At 39.0% G+C, this 18,287-nt stretch overlaps 1 protein-coding gene across 4 annotated transcripts; it reads right to left on the reverse strand.

Moving 5' to 3' along the window:
* Nucleotides 1-2,589: 2,589 nt before the first annotated feature.
* LOC137951511 (WD repeat-containing protein 26 homolog) lies at nucleotides 2,590-18,120 on the reverse strand. 4 transcript variants are annotated; one of them, XM_068798208.1, is made up of 5 exons: nucleotides 18,031-18,120; nucleotides 15,540-16,449; nucleotides 14,707-14,808; nucleotides 4,578-5,207; nucleotides 2,590-3,087 (listed from the first exon to the last, which is right to left on the reverse strand). In XM_068798208.1, exons 2-5 carry the CDS (start codon nucleotides 16,332-16,334, stop codon nucleotides 2,866-2,868), a joined length of 1,749 nt encoding a protein of 582 aa, XP_068654309.1. In that variant the 5' UTR covers nucleotides 16,335-16,449; nucleotides 18,031-18,120; the 3' UTR covers nucleotides 2,590-2,865. The 4 variants fall into 4 exon arrangements, with proteins under 4 accessions (XP_068654309.1, XP_068654307.1, XP_068654308.1 ...); XM_068798206.1 differs by lacking the exon at nucleotides 18,031-18,120 and adding an exon at nucleotides 17,558-17,921; XM_068798207.1 differs by lacking the exon at nucleotides 18,031-18,120 and adding an exon at nucleotides 16,961-17,172.
* Between the last annotated feature and the right edge of the window lie 167 nt (nucleotides 18,121-18,287).

Consider the following 18,287-nt stretch of genomic DNA (forward strand, 5'->3'; position numbering starts at 1 on the left):
TACCCTTTCCCATGACAATCCCCATCCTATTTCTTCCATAAATTACACCGCACATTATGTCCCTATTTATAATTCAACCCCAACTCGAATAACTTTTCAAAACCTAACCCTAACCCGTCCCAACAAGAAAATTCTCATTCATACCAACAACCACATCCCCACCCTCATGCACCACTTATGTATCACCCTCTCATTCGGTACAACCACCCACCATTGTCGAAGACCAAAATGTTGTCATTCAAAAAGAAGTTTGGTTGCACCGGGATCTGCCCCCATACTCAACAAACACCAACTCAACATATCACAAGAGAAAAAGCAAAACGAGCTTAACAAGAAGTATACAACTTGGGAGATTGAAGACAAGTTCTTACAATGTTTACTTAGTACCTCAACTTTGAGGGTAAGGTTGATCATCAAAGAGGGTGTCGTTTAATTTATTTCTAGAAAATCTAGGGGTTGTCACTTAGGACACATGAGGATGAATTCCATCTACAATTCCTCGACTTTCAACCTTGAGGACAATGTTGCTACAAGAGGGGAGGAATGATAGAGACTCAAAATTTACCCCCAAAATAAGAAGATAAAAAAAAAAAAAAAACAAAAAAAGGAGAAGAAGAAGAAGAAGAAAAGGAAAGAGAAATAGAAATGCCACTACAAAATAGTAAGTGGTGCCACCTCCAAGAAAGAAGGGGGCATGGGGCTTGAGGGTAAAAAGGGAAAATATCCAAGGTGCTTGGGGCATGAGGAAAAAAGGGAAAATATCCAAGAAGCATGTGGTATGAGGAAAAAAGGGAAAATATCCAAGGAGCATGGGGCATGAGGGCAAAAATGGAAATGCCTAAGGGACATGGAGAATGAGGGCAAAAAGGGAAAATGCCTAAGGCTTATGAGGCATGAGGGTACAAAGAGGAAAATACCCCATCTTCTTGATAAAGATAAGATCCTACAAAATTATATTTATTTTTAATTGATATAATTTTTTAATTCCTATAATCTCTCCTTTGAGTTATGTAATCCTAATTGATTCTCCCCTCTCAAATTTGTGCCCTAACACCTCTCCTTTCTGTTTTTTTCTCTCCTCTTCTCTCTTTTCCTTCTTGCTCTCTCCCTCTCTTCTTCTACTTTACTTCTATTTTTGCCCCTTCTCTTTTATCCCAAACTTCTTAACATCTCTCTCTTCCAACTCTTGCTTGCACTTTTAAGAAAAACAAGACCTTCCCCAAGTGGGTTCTTATCTAATAGAGCTAGTAGATTAAAGTCAAAACTAGCTATCTCTGATGCAAGAACCTTTAAACCAAGAAATATATGACGGCTAGATGCAAACCAAGAAAATTCTCCATGTAAACTACATAACTAGCCAATACAACTTTTAGAAAAGCATTGATGTAGCTAATCCCATGAGCAGCAATTTCATTTTCCATCATACTTGTGGAGGATAGAAATTTTTAAGAAAGCCTGTTCAGCATCTGAATGAATAGCAAACCATGGTGATTCTCAAAACATACAACAGATCAGAGAGAGTGTCTTCATTGTTAATCTATATTTAATTCGCTTCAACATAGCAATAAGTGCTGCTATATACGATGAGATAAAAACAAGATTGCAAGTCACGGATCATACTGAGAACCTCCCTATGTCTATAAAAATCAGTAATTTTTCCTGTACACAGTGAGAATCTCGCAATACTTCACATTCATATTACCGGTAATGTGATTGAATGATCAGAAATGCGGAAAGCTCGAGAAAAAAAAGAATGTATTCTAACAGCAACAACGGATGATCCTTTTCGAAAATTCCTCATAAAATAACCCACAAGAAAAAGGTCAAAATTTCAGGCCTGAGTTCCTGTTAACGCATTCATTTGGACATGATTGCGGTCAAAACAATCACCATGACAAATATGACATGAAAAACAAAAACAAGATCCAGCAACGCGGCGGCCCGAAGCTTAGAGTCCTCGATATCACACTTTACCAGTGACAAGGTCCAGCAGCCGATGGCACCCGTCGGGGATGAAGGCCTTTACAGGGAGAGCCCCATTTGAAGGACCCACAAGCCCTGCAGGCAGATGGAGCCGGCGAGGGCAATCTCGGTGATGAACAGTCTGGGATTGAAGGCAAGCGCAAGGGACAGGAAAGCGGAGATGGCGGCAATGCGGGAGAAGAGGGAATCGCACTTGGCGTGTAGTTCTGATGTCTGGATGGATGAGACGGAGAGAGCCACGGTGGACTGAAGGGCGAATGAGGCGGAGAGGAGAGAGAATGAGAGGTCAGGCGGGAGGACAGGGGGACACAATTTGCCATTAGCTCTCTTTCTATAGTCTTTATTAACGGTGCAACAAAGCTAGAAAAACCTGGTTTGTGTTCAAGAAATGTCATGTATCTTATTTTCTAGTTCAATTGCTCGTTGTTAAGATGAAACAATAAAGCCTGTTGCAACTTTCTTTTACTCTCTTTTGAATTGTTGCTACAAAAGGAATGCAAAAAACGTAGGAAGGTGAATACAAAACGCAGTAACAAGAAGAAACTTACAAACCATCCCAGGTTCCAGATACCATAACCAGACAGAAACTTAAAAGAGAGAGAGAGAGAGACCAAATAGGAAATGGCAAAAAAGCAGTGAATAGAATCAAGCCTCAATTCCCTACGACACTTTCAATGAAGAAAATAAATTTGTAAAAGATGAACTAAAAAATGGTCATAATACAGTTTTATTGGCAGATAGAGAGAGCGTTCAACTTTACACATTTGTTTGCCATCAGCTGCCAAATCATAGATGGATACACGGGAGAATTTACATCGGCAACCAGGTTTTATAGAAGAATGCAATTACCTGCTGTCACCTACTTGATCTTTTAATTTTGAATCATAAGGTACTGCCGTTGCAATGGTGAGCCACCCCGTTGCTGTAAGCTTCCTTCCTTTTCAGGCTTGGCCTATTCAATCCCCAGATACGAATCGTGCGATCATCACTGGCTGACGCCAACATATGTGGGTTTGCTGGGTTCCAACTGACACAATTAACAGCACCAGAGTGCCCAGGCAACACCTCTAACTGCTCTCCCGTAGCTCTATGCCAAATATAAACCTACAAATAACGAGTCCCTCCTGTAACTTGGCAAAGCTAATAACAAGAAAGAAGAAACAAAAGGTAGCTCAATGTTCAGTCTTACAAACTACAGTTTTATACGGACTTTTTAGCACAGAGAAATTGTACGGGTGAAAAGGAGGTAAAGAGAAAAGCAATCCATACTAAAGAGGGATTAAAGACTCCAAACGGCTCTAACAGCTCTCCCGTGCCTCTCGCTTCAACGTCCAAACAAAGGCATCATTGGCAAAGAGCACTGTGGTACCTCAAGCACCAGGATCCAGACAAAGGCAGAGTAGTTTCGTGTGCCTGATCCACAGTGTTGCCATGTTTTTTCACACCACACACAAACAAAGGAATTATGGACAACACCTCTAAACCTGTGCCAGCCTTTTGCTATTAGCGATAAGGACTCTCTTTCAACAGCCAAAAACCTAACCCTAAACCCTGGGCAATTAAAAGCTTTTGGAACTCCACTCTTTCAACAGCTCCAACATACTTAAGAGGAAAGTGAATCACTTGACTAAGATTGCACATCATCAAACAGCATATTTTCAAATGTCTTTAGCCTAAGCATCAGTCATGGACTCTGAAATATACTTACAAGACACTTCAATTAGTAATAAGGACAATCTATTACCATCCATTATCATGATACATGAGATGCAAAAACCTTACAAGAAATTATCTTTCAACAGTTGAAGATGCATTTGCTTTTATAACAAATGATGATTCACACTGAAGTCTTGAGTACTACAATCAGAGAAAAAGTGTGTGCAACCACATCAGACTGAGAGCTACCCAAACTTGAAAAAGAGGTAGAGATACTGCCTACAAACTTGGTGGGTTGGTGTACAAGAGAGGGAAAATCCCCATCTTTGTTAGCTAGAAATATGGCTTCTTAGTTCGGGTTAGAGTTGATCCAAGACCCTGATCCATGTTGGGTAGAACCAAAAGCACAGTATTGATGGAAGTTAAGATTTTAGAAGACAACGAATCCAATCCCAACATAGAAATGCTTACTCATAATAAAGGAAAGCTCATCAAATGCACCTCCATAAAGGTGGACTCTATAGAAAGACAATAGTTTTCTCGGGTACCCAAAAGAGCAAGACAATAGAAAGTTCTCTATTATAAGGTTTTAAATGACAAACAAATAGAAATTTTCTGTTTCTCTATCGAAGAAAGATGAGAAAGTGACAAGGAAATTGAGCAAAAGCCTAATTTTGCTTTGAATGCAAATTTAACGTATAATGTAAATATCTTTGTTACTAAATCAGTCACCACCTAATCTCATATACAAACTTATTATAGAGCCAGAAAGAATAACATATCATTCAGATTTTCAAGGACTCTATAGTGTTGGAGTTTGACATGAGCCAGAAAAATGATGCAATATTTTCTATGAGTTAGTTAGAATATGCAATAAAAATTAAAGCCATCAATAAAGCACCATATATTGATGATATATAGGCATAAAAACCACATACCTGTGAATCCTCACTTCCACTGGCAATGAAAGCTTGCTTAAACCCACCAAAACAAGACCTTATTACAAATCGGGTCCTTTTATGACCTTTGTACTTGGCAACAAGTTTCAATTCCCCAACTATGCTCCACAAATGAATCTCTTGATTTATAAGATTTACCAACAAATATTTATCATCTCTTGACAGGGAAAATGAAGTTATTGTCTGCTCTTCCTCAATCAATCTCTCCTGCTTTGCTTCCCTCTCGAGTAACAGAATTCCATTTTCCATACACATTGTAATTATCTGACGACCATCAGATGTAACAGCCATGTCTGAGATCTTAAGGGTCCTGTGCCCTTTCCATGTTTCCACCTCTTTTCCATCCAAGTCCCACATGCAGATACTCCTATCTGTCAAGCCAGACAGTACCCTTTTTCCATCGGGCAGCCATCCACAAGATATTAGGCCAAGCCCAGATTTCTCATAAACATGGAGGCATGCACCAGAGATGGCATCCCAGCGGCGAACAGACTCCTCCATCCCACATGTAAGAATCTGACGGTCATCAGGGCTCCATGCTACAGTCAATATAGGCTTCTGATGACCAGCAAGGGTGTGCCTTTCTACTACTGTGCCATCCTCATTAACCTACAACATCAAAACGCACAATTAGTTTCGCTTGGATTAGTTTCATATTTTCATAGAAGCACAAGCATTTGGGTCGTTTTGCAAATGAAAAGAATAGTGAAATGGTAAGTATAAAGTAAAAAAGTCAATATTAAGAACAAGTAGGGAAATAAAGTTACTGGACATGCAGCAGCAGCATCATAATTTCTTGACATGTTCATCTGAAATGCAAATGTTTTTTTATTTCAGAATCTGCTATATCTTTCATAAACTAATGCATACAGAGCATGACCAAAAATCAAGAAAGAAAAAAAGAATGCCAAACATATAACTAAGGGAAGGGACTACCAATGTTGTGGGATCCCAGTAACAATTGCTGGTTGAACTTTTGATTGAGTATGTTGGAATTTTCTGCATGATCTCCTTAGCAAGATAGGTTTAGGGCCGAGATGGCAGTTCTGGGTTAAAGTAGTAATCTCGTTTGCTTCCTAGGTGGTCCTCATCACTTGATTTCTATTTGGAATCTAGCAAGGCTCTTGCTGCTCCTGTCTAACATTATCGTGAGAATCATTCCTCTCTTTTCTACTAGGCAAGGCAGTCTGGCTGGTTGAGCCTTACTTCCACTAAGCCCAACCTGTCACAAAAATTTACAAATTCACATTTTTTTCCCATGCCTCAGTAAAAACTTCTCCAAGCCGATCACTAGATCAAATATACGGGGTGACTACCGCCTTCTTCATCACAACATCCCAAATGAAATGATAGTCTACCTCTATGTGCTTTGTTCTCTCATGAAAAACTAGATTACTGGCAATAAAGGTAGCTGCTTGGTTCACAAGAAATGGTCATAGGTTTCTTCTGATAGAACCCTAACTCCTGTGAGACTGATCTCACTAACATTGTGAGTCATTGCCCTATAATCTGCTTTTGCACTAGACCGAGCCACCACATTTTGTTTCTTACTCTTCCAACTGATTAAATTTCCCCCAAGGAAAACACAGTACTCAGTAGTTGACTTCTTGTCTAATTTGGAACCAACATAATCAGCATTAAAAAAAGGTTCAATCTTCAAATGACCACTAGGTCTAAAGAAAAGACCCTTTCTTGGTGCTCCCTTTAGATATCGTAAAATTCTCTATGCTGCCTCGAGGTGGACTTTACATAGATGCTTCATAAATAGACTCACTACACTCACCACAAAAGAGATATTTGGTCTAGTAACTATAGCATATATAAGTTTACCACTAATCTCCGATACATTGTTTTATCATTCAATCCTGCACTCTAATCGTCATGGAGATCATGTCCAACCTCCATCGGTGTATCAATTGGTCTGGCTCCCAAAAGAACATATTCTTGTAGCATATCAGGTTTGTATTTCCGTTGTGTCAAGACAACTCCTTTGCTTCTTGCTACTTCAATCCCCAGAAAGTATTTTAGCAGTTGTAGATCCTTAGTTTGGAAGTGTGTTGCCGAGTGGGATTTAACTTCTTCAATGCTAGAAATATCACTACCTGACAGAGTGATATCATCCACATACACCAGTAATACAATAATTCCAGATGATCTTTTCATTATAAATAAGGAGTAATCACAATGGCTTCTAGAGAATCCCATAGACATGACCACTTGACTAAAATTTTCAAACCAAGCTTGCGGACTCTATTTTGAGCCATAAATAGCTTTCTTGAGTCTACATGCTTTACGCATCTCCCTTTGAGCAACATATCCTGGGGGTTGCTCCATGTACACTTCCTCTTCAAGATCACTATACAAGAAAAAAATTTGGTATCGAGCTACACAAAGAGCATCCTTGATCCACTACAACAGAAACCAGTATCTGAATAGAGGATAGGCGCAGAAATGGAGAAAAATCTCAAAGATATATTATCTCTCAATGGACGAATCTACATTATACTTCACTATATACACCCATCAACAACCAACAATTGCAACCTCCAGAGGTCAATCACATAACTACCAAGTTTCCTTATCTACCAATGCTTCCATCTGTTATGGACCTAGCCAATACTACCCAAAAGACCGGCCTGTTAGGTAGCGGAAAGCCAAGTGCATAACCCAGGACCATAACAATACACCCACCTTCACGAGCCAACGTCCACGGCGGCCTAACACTGGCGATTCGGAGGGGTGCCGAGATCTGCGCGACGCTCTCGCATCCACGCCGGGAGTCGTACTCGCGACGTAGCACCTGCTCTGATACAAATGTTATGGACCTAGCTAGGGGTGGCATCGAGCCGAGCCGAGCCCGAACCTGCTTATGTTCGAGCCGAGTTTGATTTAAATATTTCAAACTCGAGCTTGAGCCTAATAATTTTAACCGAGTTCAAGCCGAGCTCGAGCTTCAGCATTCATTTAAAACTTTTAAAAAAATACAAGTCTCGAGTTCGTGCTTTAATATACATTTAAAATTTTTCAAAAAATACATGTCAAATAAATTGTATATAAAATTATGCATCCATTTTACATAAAATTGGGAATGACCTCTACTTAAAATTGGGCATAAGGGTGGCATCAAATCCACCTGAGTCCGAACCTTGTTCAAGCCGAGTTTGATTTAAATATTTTGAACTCGAGCCTAATAATTTTAACCGAGTTCAAACTCGAGCTCTAGCTGAGTTCGAGCTTAACCTACATGTAATATTCTATATAAAATATATGTCAAATAAATTATATATAAAATTATGCATACATTTTAAAAAAAGAATGATAGTGGAAGTTCAGGATTGAATTTCAATAATGGATTAGAATGGACCAATATTAATCTTTTTTACTCCAAATGTTGTCTAGCTTATTTTGTAATTTTTGAATCCGGCCATAAATTTACTATGGCCTCCTTAGTGCCCCTTGTTGAAAATTTATATTCTAGGAAAAAATAGAAATGTTTTTCCTATGATACATATTTCCAAAAAAACCTTTAAATAAAATCCTATTACTATTAGTGACTTATTAGAAAATTACAAGAAATATTTTAAAATTTTCTTAGGAAAGTTAAATGGACCTCTTATTGCCTCTTCTAGGGAAATAAATAAAACTTAATAATCAATCTAATATATTACAATACTTATCGATAAATTTTTAATCAAATAAAATGTCAAACACAAAATTGCTATGAAAATTGCCTCATGTTAAAAGCATTACAACATCAACTGTCAAATACTCAATCAAAAATTCTCTATACGGTTTTCTAGCCCATCTTGGTAGGAAAATCTTACTTCAAAAATTATATGATTTTTTAAAAAGAATTTTCAATTAGAAAAATGTTTACAAAAAAATGAGACACCAGAAACTTATTTCTACTAAAATTTATTTTCAATTTCTTCAAGAGCCATGAGGAAGGAGAGTTTAAAAAAAAAATACACTTTATGATCTCTCACATGTGAAATCAGCTTTGACGGTTACCACAGCAACGGCCAGAGGGGCTCGGCGGTGACGAGGGGAGGAAGAATTTTTCCCCCCTCGCTCCGCTCGGCGCTCCGGTCTCGACTCCCCCAAATCCCCCGCACCACACCGCTCGTTTAATACTCATAAAAATTAGGGATTTCGAGTCTTGATTTGCGATTTAATTACGACAAATAAAAAATAGTAAAAAAAGCTAAGAAGAAATCAATAGAATAATAAAAAAATCTCCGCACCAGCTTTTTCCCTGTCATTTCTTTTCTTCTCTGCCTTTTTCCTTCGCTCTTCCCTTCGCTGTCTCCTCCCACTTCATTTCTTTTTTCCTTCCTGCATACGGTGCTGCCATTTGTCCTTTGTTCGATTCGTGATTTTCTTTTTTGGGTTTTTGGGGGGCAGAATTCGCCTTGGGTTTGTTGCTGCAGATATGAAGAAATCGGCTGGTGGAACTAGCGCCGACCGCGGATTTTTGCGGCATTAATTTTGGTATAAATAATCGGTTCCTTTTGGCTGTGGTTTGATTGAACTTCTTTATCGCCGGTTTCGATCGTTGTCGATTCTTTTGGTGACTGTCGGTGGTTATTATGGGGATGATGGTTTGGATGCAAAGGAAGGCGTGAAATTGGGTCTTCAATTCGCCGGTGGAGAGTTGGGGTTTTGCTTCTGCTGGGATGGAGATATCTGCTGTTTGATTGGCTGAGGTTAATGGTGATTTGCTGGTTTTGAGCTTCGCGGTTGTCTTTTTTGTTGATTATGGAAAAAGGATAAAGTTGGTTTTGTTGGACGAGATTCCGACAATTTTATGAACCAGAACGATCCTTGTCCGTCTTTTGGCGAGGCAACTGTCGACACCGACAGAGGCGGCCACAACAACGGCCGGAGGGGCTCGGCAGTGATGAGGGGAGGAAGAATTTTTCCCCCCTCGCTCCGCTTGGCGCTCCGGTCCCTACTCCCCCGAATCCCGCGTCGCTCGTTAAATTAACGAGCCGGCTCGCAAGCTTTCGAGCCGAACCTTGATTCGGTTGAGCTCAGCTCGTTAATTTAAACGAGCCGATCCCAGATCTCGAACTCGGCTCGAGATTCGGGTATACCAAATCGAACCAAGCCAGAATCGAGCCGGCTCGGTTTGAAGCCACCCCTAGACCTACCCAATGCTACCCAAAAGACCGGCCTATTAGGTAGCGGAAAGCCAAGTACATAACCCAGGACCATAACACCATCACTACATCCATGGTTTGTTTCCACTGGGGAGACAAGAAAACATCTTGCACTGAAGAAGGAATAGTGCAAGTAGAGATTCACAAGGCAAATTTTCATTAACTATCAAATAAGGAGCCAAATGAGACGGAGTACCTTTTTTTACACCCTTCTGGAGTGCAAAAGGAAGGTGTAAAATCACTTACCTCAAGATTCTGAGACGACTTAGTGTCATGGCCCGATGTGAGAGAGGAGTCTGGAACCTTATGCGATTTTGCCTGTCAACATCAATACACCTCAATGGTTTCTCAACAGTGAGATCTTGTGAAGGTTGAATGTAATAATCAATTGGGAGAGGAATGATTAATCCAGAGGGAACAAAAAGTACAATCTCTGAAGAAGTAGATTCAAAGAATAAGACATTCTCAAAAAATGTAACATTTGCGGATACAAATGTTTTATTAGTAGATGGACAAAAAAAATTGTAATCTTTTCGTGTCCGAATATATCCTATAAAGACACACTTGATAGCTTGAGGAGATAGTTTATCCCTGGATGGCCCCAAAACATGAGTAAAACAGACACAGCAAAATACACGGGGTGGTACTGGAAATAAAGGAGATGGTAGCAAAACCTGAATAGGAATTTTAAAGGAAGAATGTATCCTATTGATAAAAAAACATGCAATAAGAACAACATCACCCCAATATGACTTTGGGACATTCATATGAATCATCATAGTAGCAACTTCAAGTAAATGGCAATTTTTATGCTCAACAATTCCGTTTTGTTGAGGAGTAAAAACGTAAGACGTTTGAAAAATGATCCCTTGGTTTTGACAAAAAATATGAAATTTGTGATTCATGAATTCAAGACCATTGTCTGGACGCAGAATATTAACTAAGGCAACAAATTGATTCTTTATTTTATTATAAAAGAGTAGGAATACATCAAAAGCCTCGGACTTCTCCTAAGGAGGTAAATCCAAGTATACCTACTAAAATCATCAATAAACGAAATAAAATACATATGACCAAACTAACTAGTCATAGAACAAGGACCCCAATTTTTGTCTTATGAAGAGAGACTAAAAATGAACTTATGTGATACTTGCCCAGTTGACATGACGCATTGAAAGGAAATGCTAGAAAGAAATTCTGAAAATACTTGAATTAGTTTTGCTGGATATGGATGACCTAGTCTCAGAGATGCCACCATAAGGGTGAGTCTGTTGAGTGTAGCGCATGTAAGGTATTATCTGGTAGGTGGGCCACCAAATAATACAATCCTCCTATCTCACGAGCGGAACCAATCGTCCTCCTCGTCATGTGATCTTGAAAACCACGGTGAGTATGATAAAAAGTTAAGGAAGAATTTATAGACTTTGCCAACTGACTTACAGACAGTAGATTCAAAGGAAATTTGGGAACAAGTAAGGCTGACTGAAGTGATATGAATGACGCTGGAGTGACAATACCCACTCCCTGAACTGATGAAATAGACCCATTGGCAAGATTAACATGCGTTATATTCAAGAACTCCTTCAAGTCATAAAATATAGATGACATACCTTACATATGCTTAGTAGCCCTTGAATCGAGAGCCCAGGATGGTGACGGACGCACATGGAAAGCTAATATACTTGAACTGGTCCCGGTGTTAGTAGGAACAAAAGCATGAGCCACAGATGTAGAAGAGGAAGCAATGGAGATCTAAGCCATACGATGTGCAATCTACTGTTGTTGCTGAATTAACTGTTACATTTCATAATTGGGGCTTAGGTGTAACAGATGCACCAACATTAGACACATTCCCAGTACCATCATGAGTAGTAGAGTTTCCCTATGTGGGTTTTCCAAACTTAATCCAACATCTATGAATACATTTCCTTTCTGATTTACCATCCATGCGACCTCTTCTTCGGCCTGAGCCATCTCTACCTCTACCTCTACCAGTACCTGTACGTCCTCTAGAAGAATCTGTTGAGCCCGATGCAGTGTCTAAGGTATTAAGAGTGGTAGCTTCAACCATCTTAGCATCTTTGCCCACCTTAGGCACAATTGTCTACTCAGCTCCCATAACCCTATTAAAGGTTGTGGATAGAGTGGGAATCTCATCGGAGGCTAGGACCTAGGCCTCGATTCCATCAAATTTGGCACCCTAAACCATCGAGGAATTTTACTACCAGCAACTGATTTTGTTGTTTTCTTAACTCTCGTTCATCCATAGTGCATGGATGGTAAACATTAATTTCCTGCAAAATTCCTAAAAAAAACTATAGCACTCTTTAACTGTTCTGTTTCCTCTTTTCAAGCAACGAAATTTGTACATAATGGATACACCTATGAAAGATTGCTCTCTTGAGCATATAGAGTCGGACTCTAAAGACACCCACATAGCCTTTGCAGTCTCACAATCCATTACTTGATTCCATTGAGTAGAATCAATGTTGTTGACAATCCAAGTAATGACTTAGCTATATTCTACGATCATCCCTAATGAACTTTGTCTAGCCCAACTAAGATAATTTGAACCTATCAATTTCTCAGAAGTGATAGTAATAGTCCTTTCCATCGTATCCTGAAAATTGTCTAAAGCAGCCATATTGATTGTATAGAATCACAAATCTACCCAATTTCACTTCTCAAGATACTTCTTATAGACCATTGATGTGGGCCTCACATTGAAAAATTAGGGTTAGGGCAAAAATATGATATGTGCATTTTAATAACCTCTAATCACTACACAAATCTCAATTTGAAAGAAAATAATCCCAACGAACCTTCAATTAGGGCTGATGTCAGCCTAGAACAAGATGACACATGCAAGAAGGGATAGGTGGTTCACATCCCAAGACAAGCACAGTAAACCCTCAGGATAGTCAAATCATAGAGAATTGCTCAAGGAACAATAAACCAGTAACCCTAGATGGCAGAAAAAGAAGATGAAAAGATTGAGTTTTTACCAACAAGTACTAAAAAGTTTGAGAAACCCCTCTTCTAGGAGATCGTCTTCTTCAAAAGATGATATTTGCTGACAAAGGACCTTCCGAGATGTGATCTCACTACTCTGATACCATGAAAAAAATCAAAGATTGAGAGAGAGATGAAGAGAAAATGAAAAGGGGAGAAAGGAGAATGGGTGAAAGCTCTTGGAATAAGCTGTTTGAGGGTCGTGCACGACCCCCATCTCTATTTAATTAAGATGATTAGGACAATTACAAAAACGCCCCTCACTTACACTTAATGACCTAACTCCTTATATCTCCCATTCTATATGTCCTATGTACATGAAACTTGAACTGCAGATATAATTCAACATGGGGAACAAGATTACAAAGAAATATGAATCTGACAATAAGGTGAAATAACCAAAATGCCCCTAGACTGGTTTTTCAACATGACCACCATCACTACTCACAGTTGCCCCTACTCTACCCTCCTTTCCCTTGCTAACCCAACAAAGTTCTTTAGTTTCCTGTCCTTCATAAAATGGAGCACCGTCTTTCTTCTTGGAAAGGTAGGACTTTATCCAAAGCCAGTAACCTTACCATCTTAACTCCCTTGCTGGCCTCCCCTCCGATTTCATGTCCTCCCTACCAAGCCCGGCTAGCATTGTCGCTAAAGACAAGGTTCGTTTGGAGGGTTATGTCAGATGGTTTCAAGCACCATTTGGTAAAATAGGATTAGATCTATTTTCCAAAGAAAAATATGAGGTCTTTGAGTTAGAAGCATCAGTACCGTGAATCAAGCTCTCCGCACTAGACCGCTTTGCAGATTTTGGAGGCACTCTATCAATGCTATGCTGGAGTTAGATGATAATTGCTAGTGGCCACAGAATATCATTGACCATAGCTTATCCCTTAGAAACGCTCTTACCTTGATTCCTATATACCAATCAGGGATTCTGTTTTGTAATGGGAACAGCTCATCCTTTCAGTTCTAGCAGGCTTGGTGGATGGAGATGGTCCTCCAATGAATTCTTTCCCACTGATTTGAAGCTTTGTTGCCAGCCCCTCGTTGTTGCTTGTTGAGGCTCTTCCTCTTGATTCCAGCATTCATGGCTGGAGCCTCAATCTGCACAGGAACCTTGGGGGGGGGGGGGGGGGGGGGGCGGCGCACTATTGAAGCTACTCTAAGCAGAAAAGACTAGTGAACAAAAAACCAGACCTCCAGGCAAAAGGAACCAACACTACCATCTAGTAAATAATGGATGTACAGTTATGCTATTAAAGGAAATGAAGGAAGCATCTGTAATTGTGGTCCCATTCTTCAGAATGCCAATTCAGATGCTGATAATATTAGTTAAGATAGACAGTACTAAAAAAAAAAAAAAAAAAAAGATTTAAGAGGGTTGCTCTGGCTTTGCTCTTTACCCAGATAAAAGACTACCTTGCTTAACTTTTGCTACACTATGATTTGGTTCAGGCATCTGTAATAGGGTACTAAGCCAGATTTCCTTCTATTTTTTATTATTTTTTTCTCAAATCAATAAATTTCAGCAACTTTTTATTTTTTTTTCACACCTTTTTCTCAAAAAAAAACAATAAAAAGTTGTGATTTCATTAAAAATAAAAGAAAAAAAGGAGGAAAATAAATATTTTTTTTGTAAAAGAGAAAATTAATACTTGAAATAAGAAAGACCAGAAGGCACTATTAGTTTTATTTTATTTTCCTCTAGTCAACTTTCAGCCAATCTACCCATAGTTTAAATTCTTAGCTCCCAAAAAGAAACTAAACAAAGGAACTAAAAAAGTAAAGATGGACTGAAACAAGGTTTTATGATATACAGCAGGTAAAATTAAACCAATAATCAAGCAGTGAACAGAACATATTATCCTACCCTTACAACAAGAAAATAGAAGGTTTGAACATTCCACTTCAACATTTGAGTCAAAAAAGGTTACCTCCCATATAATAGCAGTACGATCATTGGAAGAGGAGGCCAAGTATCTTCCATTATTTGAGAACTGCAGAAACCATACCTCATCATGATGTGCTTGCAACACCTGCTCCAAACAAAGGTACAAAATTTTCCATATCAAAACCAAATATGTCACAGAAAAGTCAAAACTTGTTATCCATTATTACAAAAAGAAAAAAAAAGAAAATTTAAGCACCCTTTGTCATAGGAATTTCAGGCAGATAAGACATACTTTTATCTAGGTCATTGACAGTTTTTGGATCAAGAATCCATTAGAAATCAGCTACGTCATTGACAGTTCTTTTACATCATTATTGCTTATCCCAGGCTTTATTTCCAAAAAAACTCATTAAAATTCAAGTTTTGAAGGGCTAAGGTCCTCTCATGTTGATACCGAAGGATCACACCAAGATCCTGAATAAGAAACTTTTAACATGTCCAAGAAGGTCAGCAAACACTCAAGTACCTGATCATATGTCTCCTGCTCATTCACATACAATAGAACTTAATCATATTCATACATCTCCACTTCTTAATTGAAGTTCCATCAGACTAGTTGCAGAGGAGCCTCTACCAGTAGATCCTAATCCCAAAAATATTTTAACATTTGATGAGTTAAAAACATGCCCACCTGCACCCCCACACCTTTTCCATTGCACAAAAACATACAAATATCTTAACAGATGGACACAAAAAACGATTATTTTAACAAGATAAGACAACGGAGCAAAGTAAAAAAACTGAGGAATAGGACAACTAAGTTGTGTTATCAACATTAAGATAAGGAGGAAAAAAAATCACAACAAGAGTTCAAACCTGCACGGTTTGTGAAGGAATTTGGTCTCTTCCGCACTGGTGATCTGAGTACAACGACAAAGAACTATCCAAAGAGTTGTGGAAGACACAAGCCTCCCTCTGCACATTCAATGCTTGTTCCACCAAATGCTCTAACCTCCTCTCTGGAATCATAACTGTGGGAGGAAGCAAGTTCTGCAAGTTCTCCAAAAGCTTCAAACGTAAGTTCACTTTAATGAAATCTTGACTGTTGAGTCCTAGCATTTCGCACGGGGCAGGACATACAAGGCAGCCTGAAAGCTCATGGATCCGTTTTGTATTTATGCCAAGTGGCACAATCTCGGACCTCAGTGTCTTTAGAGCATCCATGACTTTGTCATTTTCTAATAGTTCAAAGAATTTTTTCTCCAATATCAAAAAAGAAGCAGATTTTAGAATATTTTCATCCGAAAGACCTATCTTTTGCAATGTGGAAACACTCGCATCCCATTGCCCATCAAGTACTTGTTTCCGGAATAGATTGACCATGGATGAGTGTAAGGGAATCCCAGATTCTTCTTCTAAAAGTTTCCCACTTTTTTGATAGCCAAGAGAATAAAGGGCCTTAGTAATAATCCTGACAAACTCCACTCTTTTGATAACTCCTTTAGAACCAACCATCTCTTCATCTCCTTGGGAAGGTAGCGGCCTGGCCATTGAATCTCCCAAAAAGCAGGTGGTTGGCCCAGTGACAAAACTGTTGGCTGAGAGGCTCAATTCTTCTGAGGACACTTTTACACGTTTCGAGGGTGGCTCATAGTCCTCTACACCTCCCATGAAATGCCCAGCTCAGCCCATATATTCCACACAACCAAAGAAGTACGCCAAACTTCTAAATGGCGAATCAATTTGTCTAATGTGCCTCCCAGTGAACAAGAATCACAGTGGTTTCCTGCATAAAGTAATGAAAAAGATAAATTTATTAAAACAACTTAGCCTTAAAGATCCACAGGATGAATGCATCTCGAGTTCCATGAAAAAACAAGTTCGGTGATGCTTCACTTATCAAGAGTAGGATGGAGGTTTAACCCTTGAATCAAACTAAAGAGGCAAGTACACAAAATTCTAACTTTCACTTCTCTGATTCATTAATTTATAACAAGACTACACAAAAGTTTTACAGAATCAAGCAAAGAAAGAACTGAATTGTTGGCCATGACAAGTTATCAGCTACTCTTGAACTTCTTTTCAAAAATATTATTAAGAAGGAAGAGAGAATACGGCTACCAAGCAACTCTTGAACTTATCAATATCACTACAACTTGCTGTGGATTACAGAATGCTGATTAACTCAATGTGCTTCAGAGATTAATTAAATTCATCCCAAGAAAATGAATCAAATATAACAGAACATCACAGAGTGCAAATAGAAAGAAACTTTGTTACAACAATGAGATACCTACTTATATGTATATCTGCCAAAAGAACAAATAAAATGGGTCAGCAGGGCAGTGATACTTCTTCCCAACTCACAAGGCATCGGTTGATAACAAAGAACATTGACAAAACCAGATGCAAAATCCGCCATACATTGGTAGCAGCTCAACATGGCAGTCTAGCATCCTTTTTCTTTGCCCCTTCAGGAAGTGCCATTGACACATGTGACTAGACGAGGCAAATTTGTTTTTCAGAACTTTATCACAGACATTATTGCAAACACAAGTCTCGTACTGTAACCTACAAGGCTAGCACTAACTGATTTATTCTTTTCCTCTAGTGAAATGAGAAAATGACCGCAAAATGCATTGTCAACAAGAAAAGGCCCAGTTTCACAATGATTCTGCACAAACAAAATATAAAGTAAAAAACTGTCATTGTTCAATTTAGATTGCAAACTTTTACTGATGGTAAGAAAGCGGCGATCAGTAAGGGGGCGAATATCCACATAAAAACAATCACTAATAAAGATGCCCCAATAACAGATATAAGTAGAACCACTGCAGCGACCAAGACAATTAAAAGAGGGGAAAGACAGCAGATGATGAACAGAGATTTCTAACCTGAAATAAAAGCATCCGCTAGTGGGGATTCTGCGGATCTAAACCCCCACCCAGAAATCGCCCCAAAACAACAAAAATATGGATTTGAAAAACACCCAGATGGCGATTTTACTAAGGAGTCGATTTCGGGTCACACGAGCCAACAACCATATGTGAAATCCATCGGAGAAATATGCATAGATAACGGACAGAGATAAATAGAGCGGCAGGGACCAAAACCCTCACAAAAAGAAAAAAGCTTTTCTTTCTCTTTGTATATTGTGCACATTAATATTTTCAAAGTTGGTTAGTTTTGCAATGGAAGTAAAAGAGAAGATGAGGGAAGGAATATAAGGGATATAAGAAGAGTGTTAGGCCATTTGTGCCCATGTGTAGAAGTGTGGATTGTTTTTTGCAGGTACCATGGAGTTTGTCTTGGCGTGGAGGAAAACGTCTCTAATGGGAAATGAAAGGGGAGGTGATTGTCTTTTTACCTCCATTCTGTCACCTATGACGGAAAAGTGAAGGTGAATTATCCAGGTAGATGTATCATGTAATGTCGATAAGCTCATGTGTGAGTGCTCCCTTTCCGCCTCAAGTATTCTGGTGAAGTGGGTACCTGGACTTCTTTTACAAGCAGCGCGAACGGCTGCTGTTTTCAATTTTTACTAGAAAAATGGGATTGTGACTCAGTAACCATAGTTTCCCAGATGATTCTCGAATATGGTTCCGAGGCATTTGGTTCAGATTT

This window comes from Aristolochia californica, unplaced genomic scaffold (assembly GCF_029961685.1).
Source record: "Aristolochia californica isolate CCGP_79_NKW_82.1479 unplaced genomic scaffold, dmAriCali1.0.hap1 SCAF_15, whole genome shotgun sequence".
In the NCBI taxonomy this organism is placed as follows: Eukaryota; Viridiplantae; Streptophyta; class Magnoliopsida; order Piperales; family Aristolochiaceae; genus Aristolochia; species Aristolochia californica.

Bases quoted from the DNA above. Each gene is read 5' to 3' on its own strand.
- LOC137951511 (XM_068798208.1), bottom strand. From the start codon at position 16,334: ATGGGAGGTGTAGAGGACTATGAGCCACCCTCGAAACGTGTAAAAGTG. The intron at 14,809-15,539 runs GTTTGAACTCTT...TGTTTGGAGCAG, and splicing joins TTCCTTCACAAACCGTGCAG to GTGTTGCAAGCACATCATGA. The intron at 3,088-4,577 runs GTATGTGGTTTT...CGTTATTTGTAG, and splicing joins GTGGAAGTGAGGATTCACAG to GTTTATATTTGGCATAGAGC.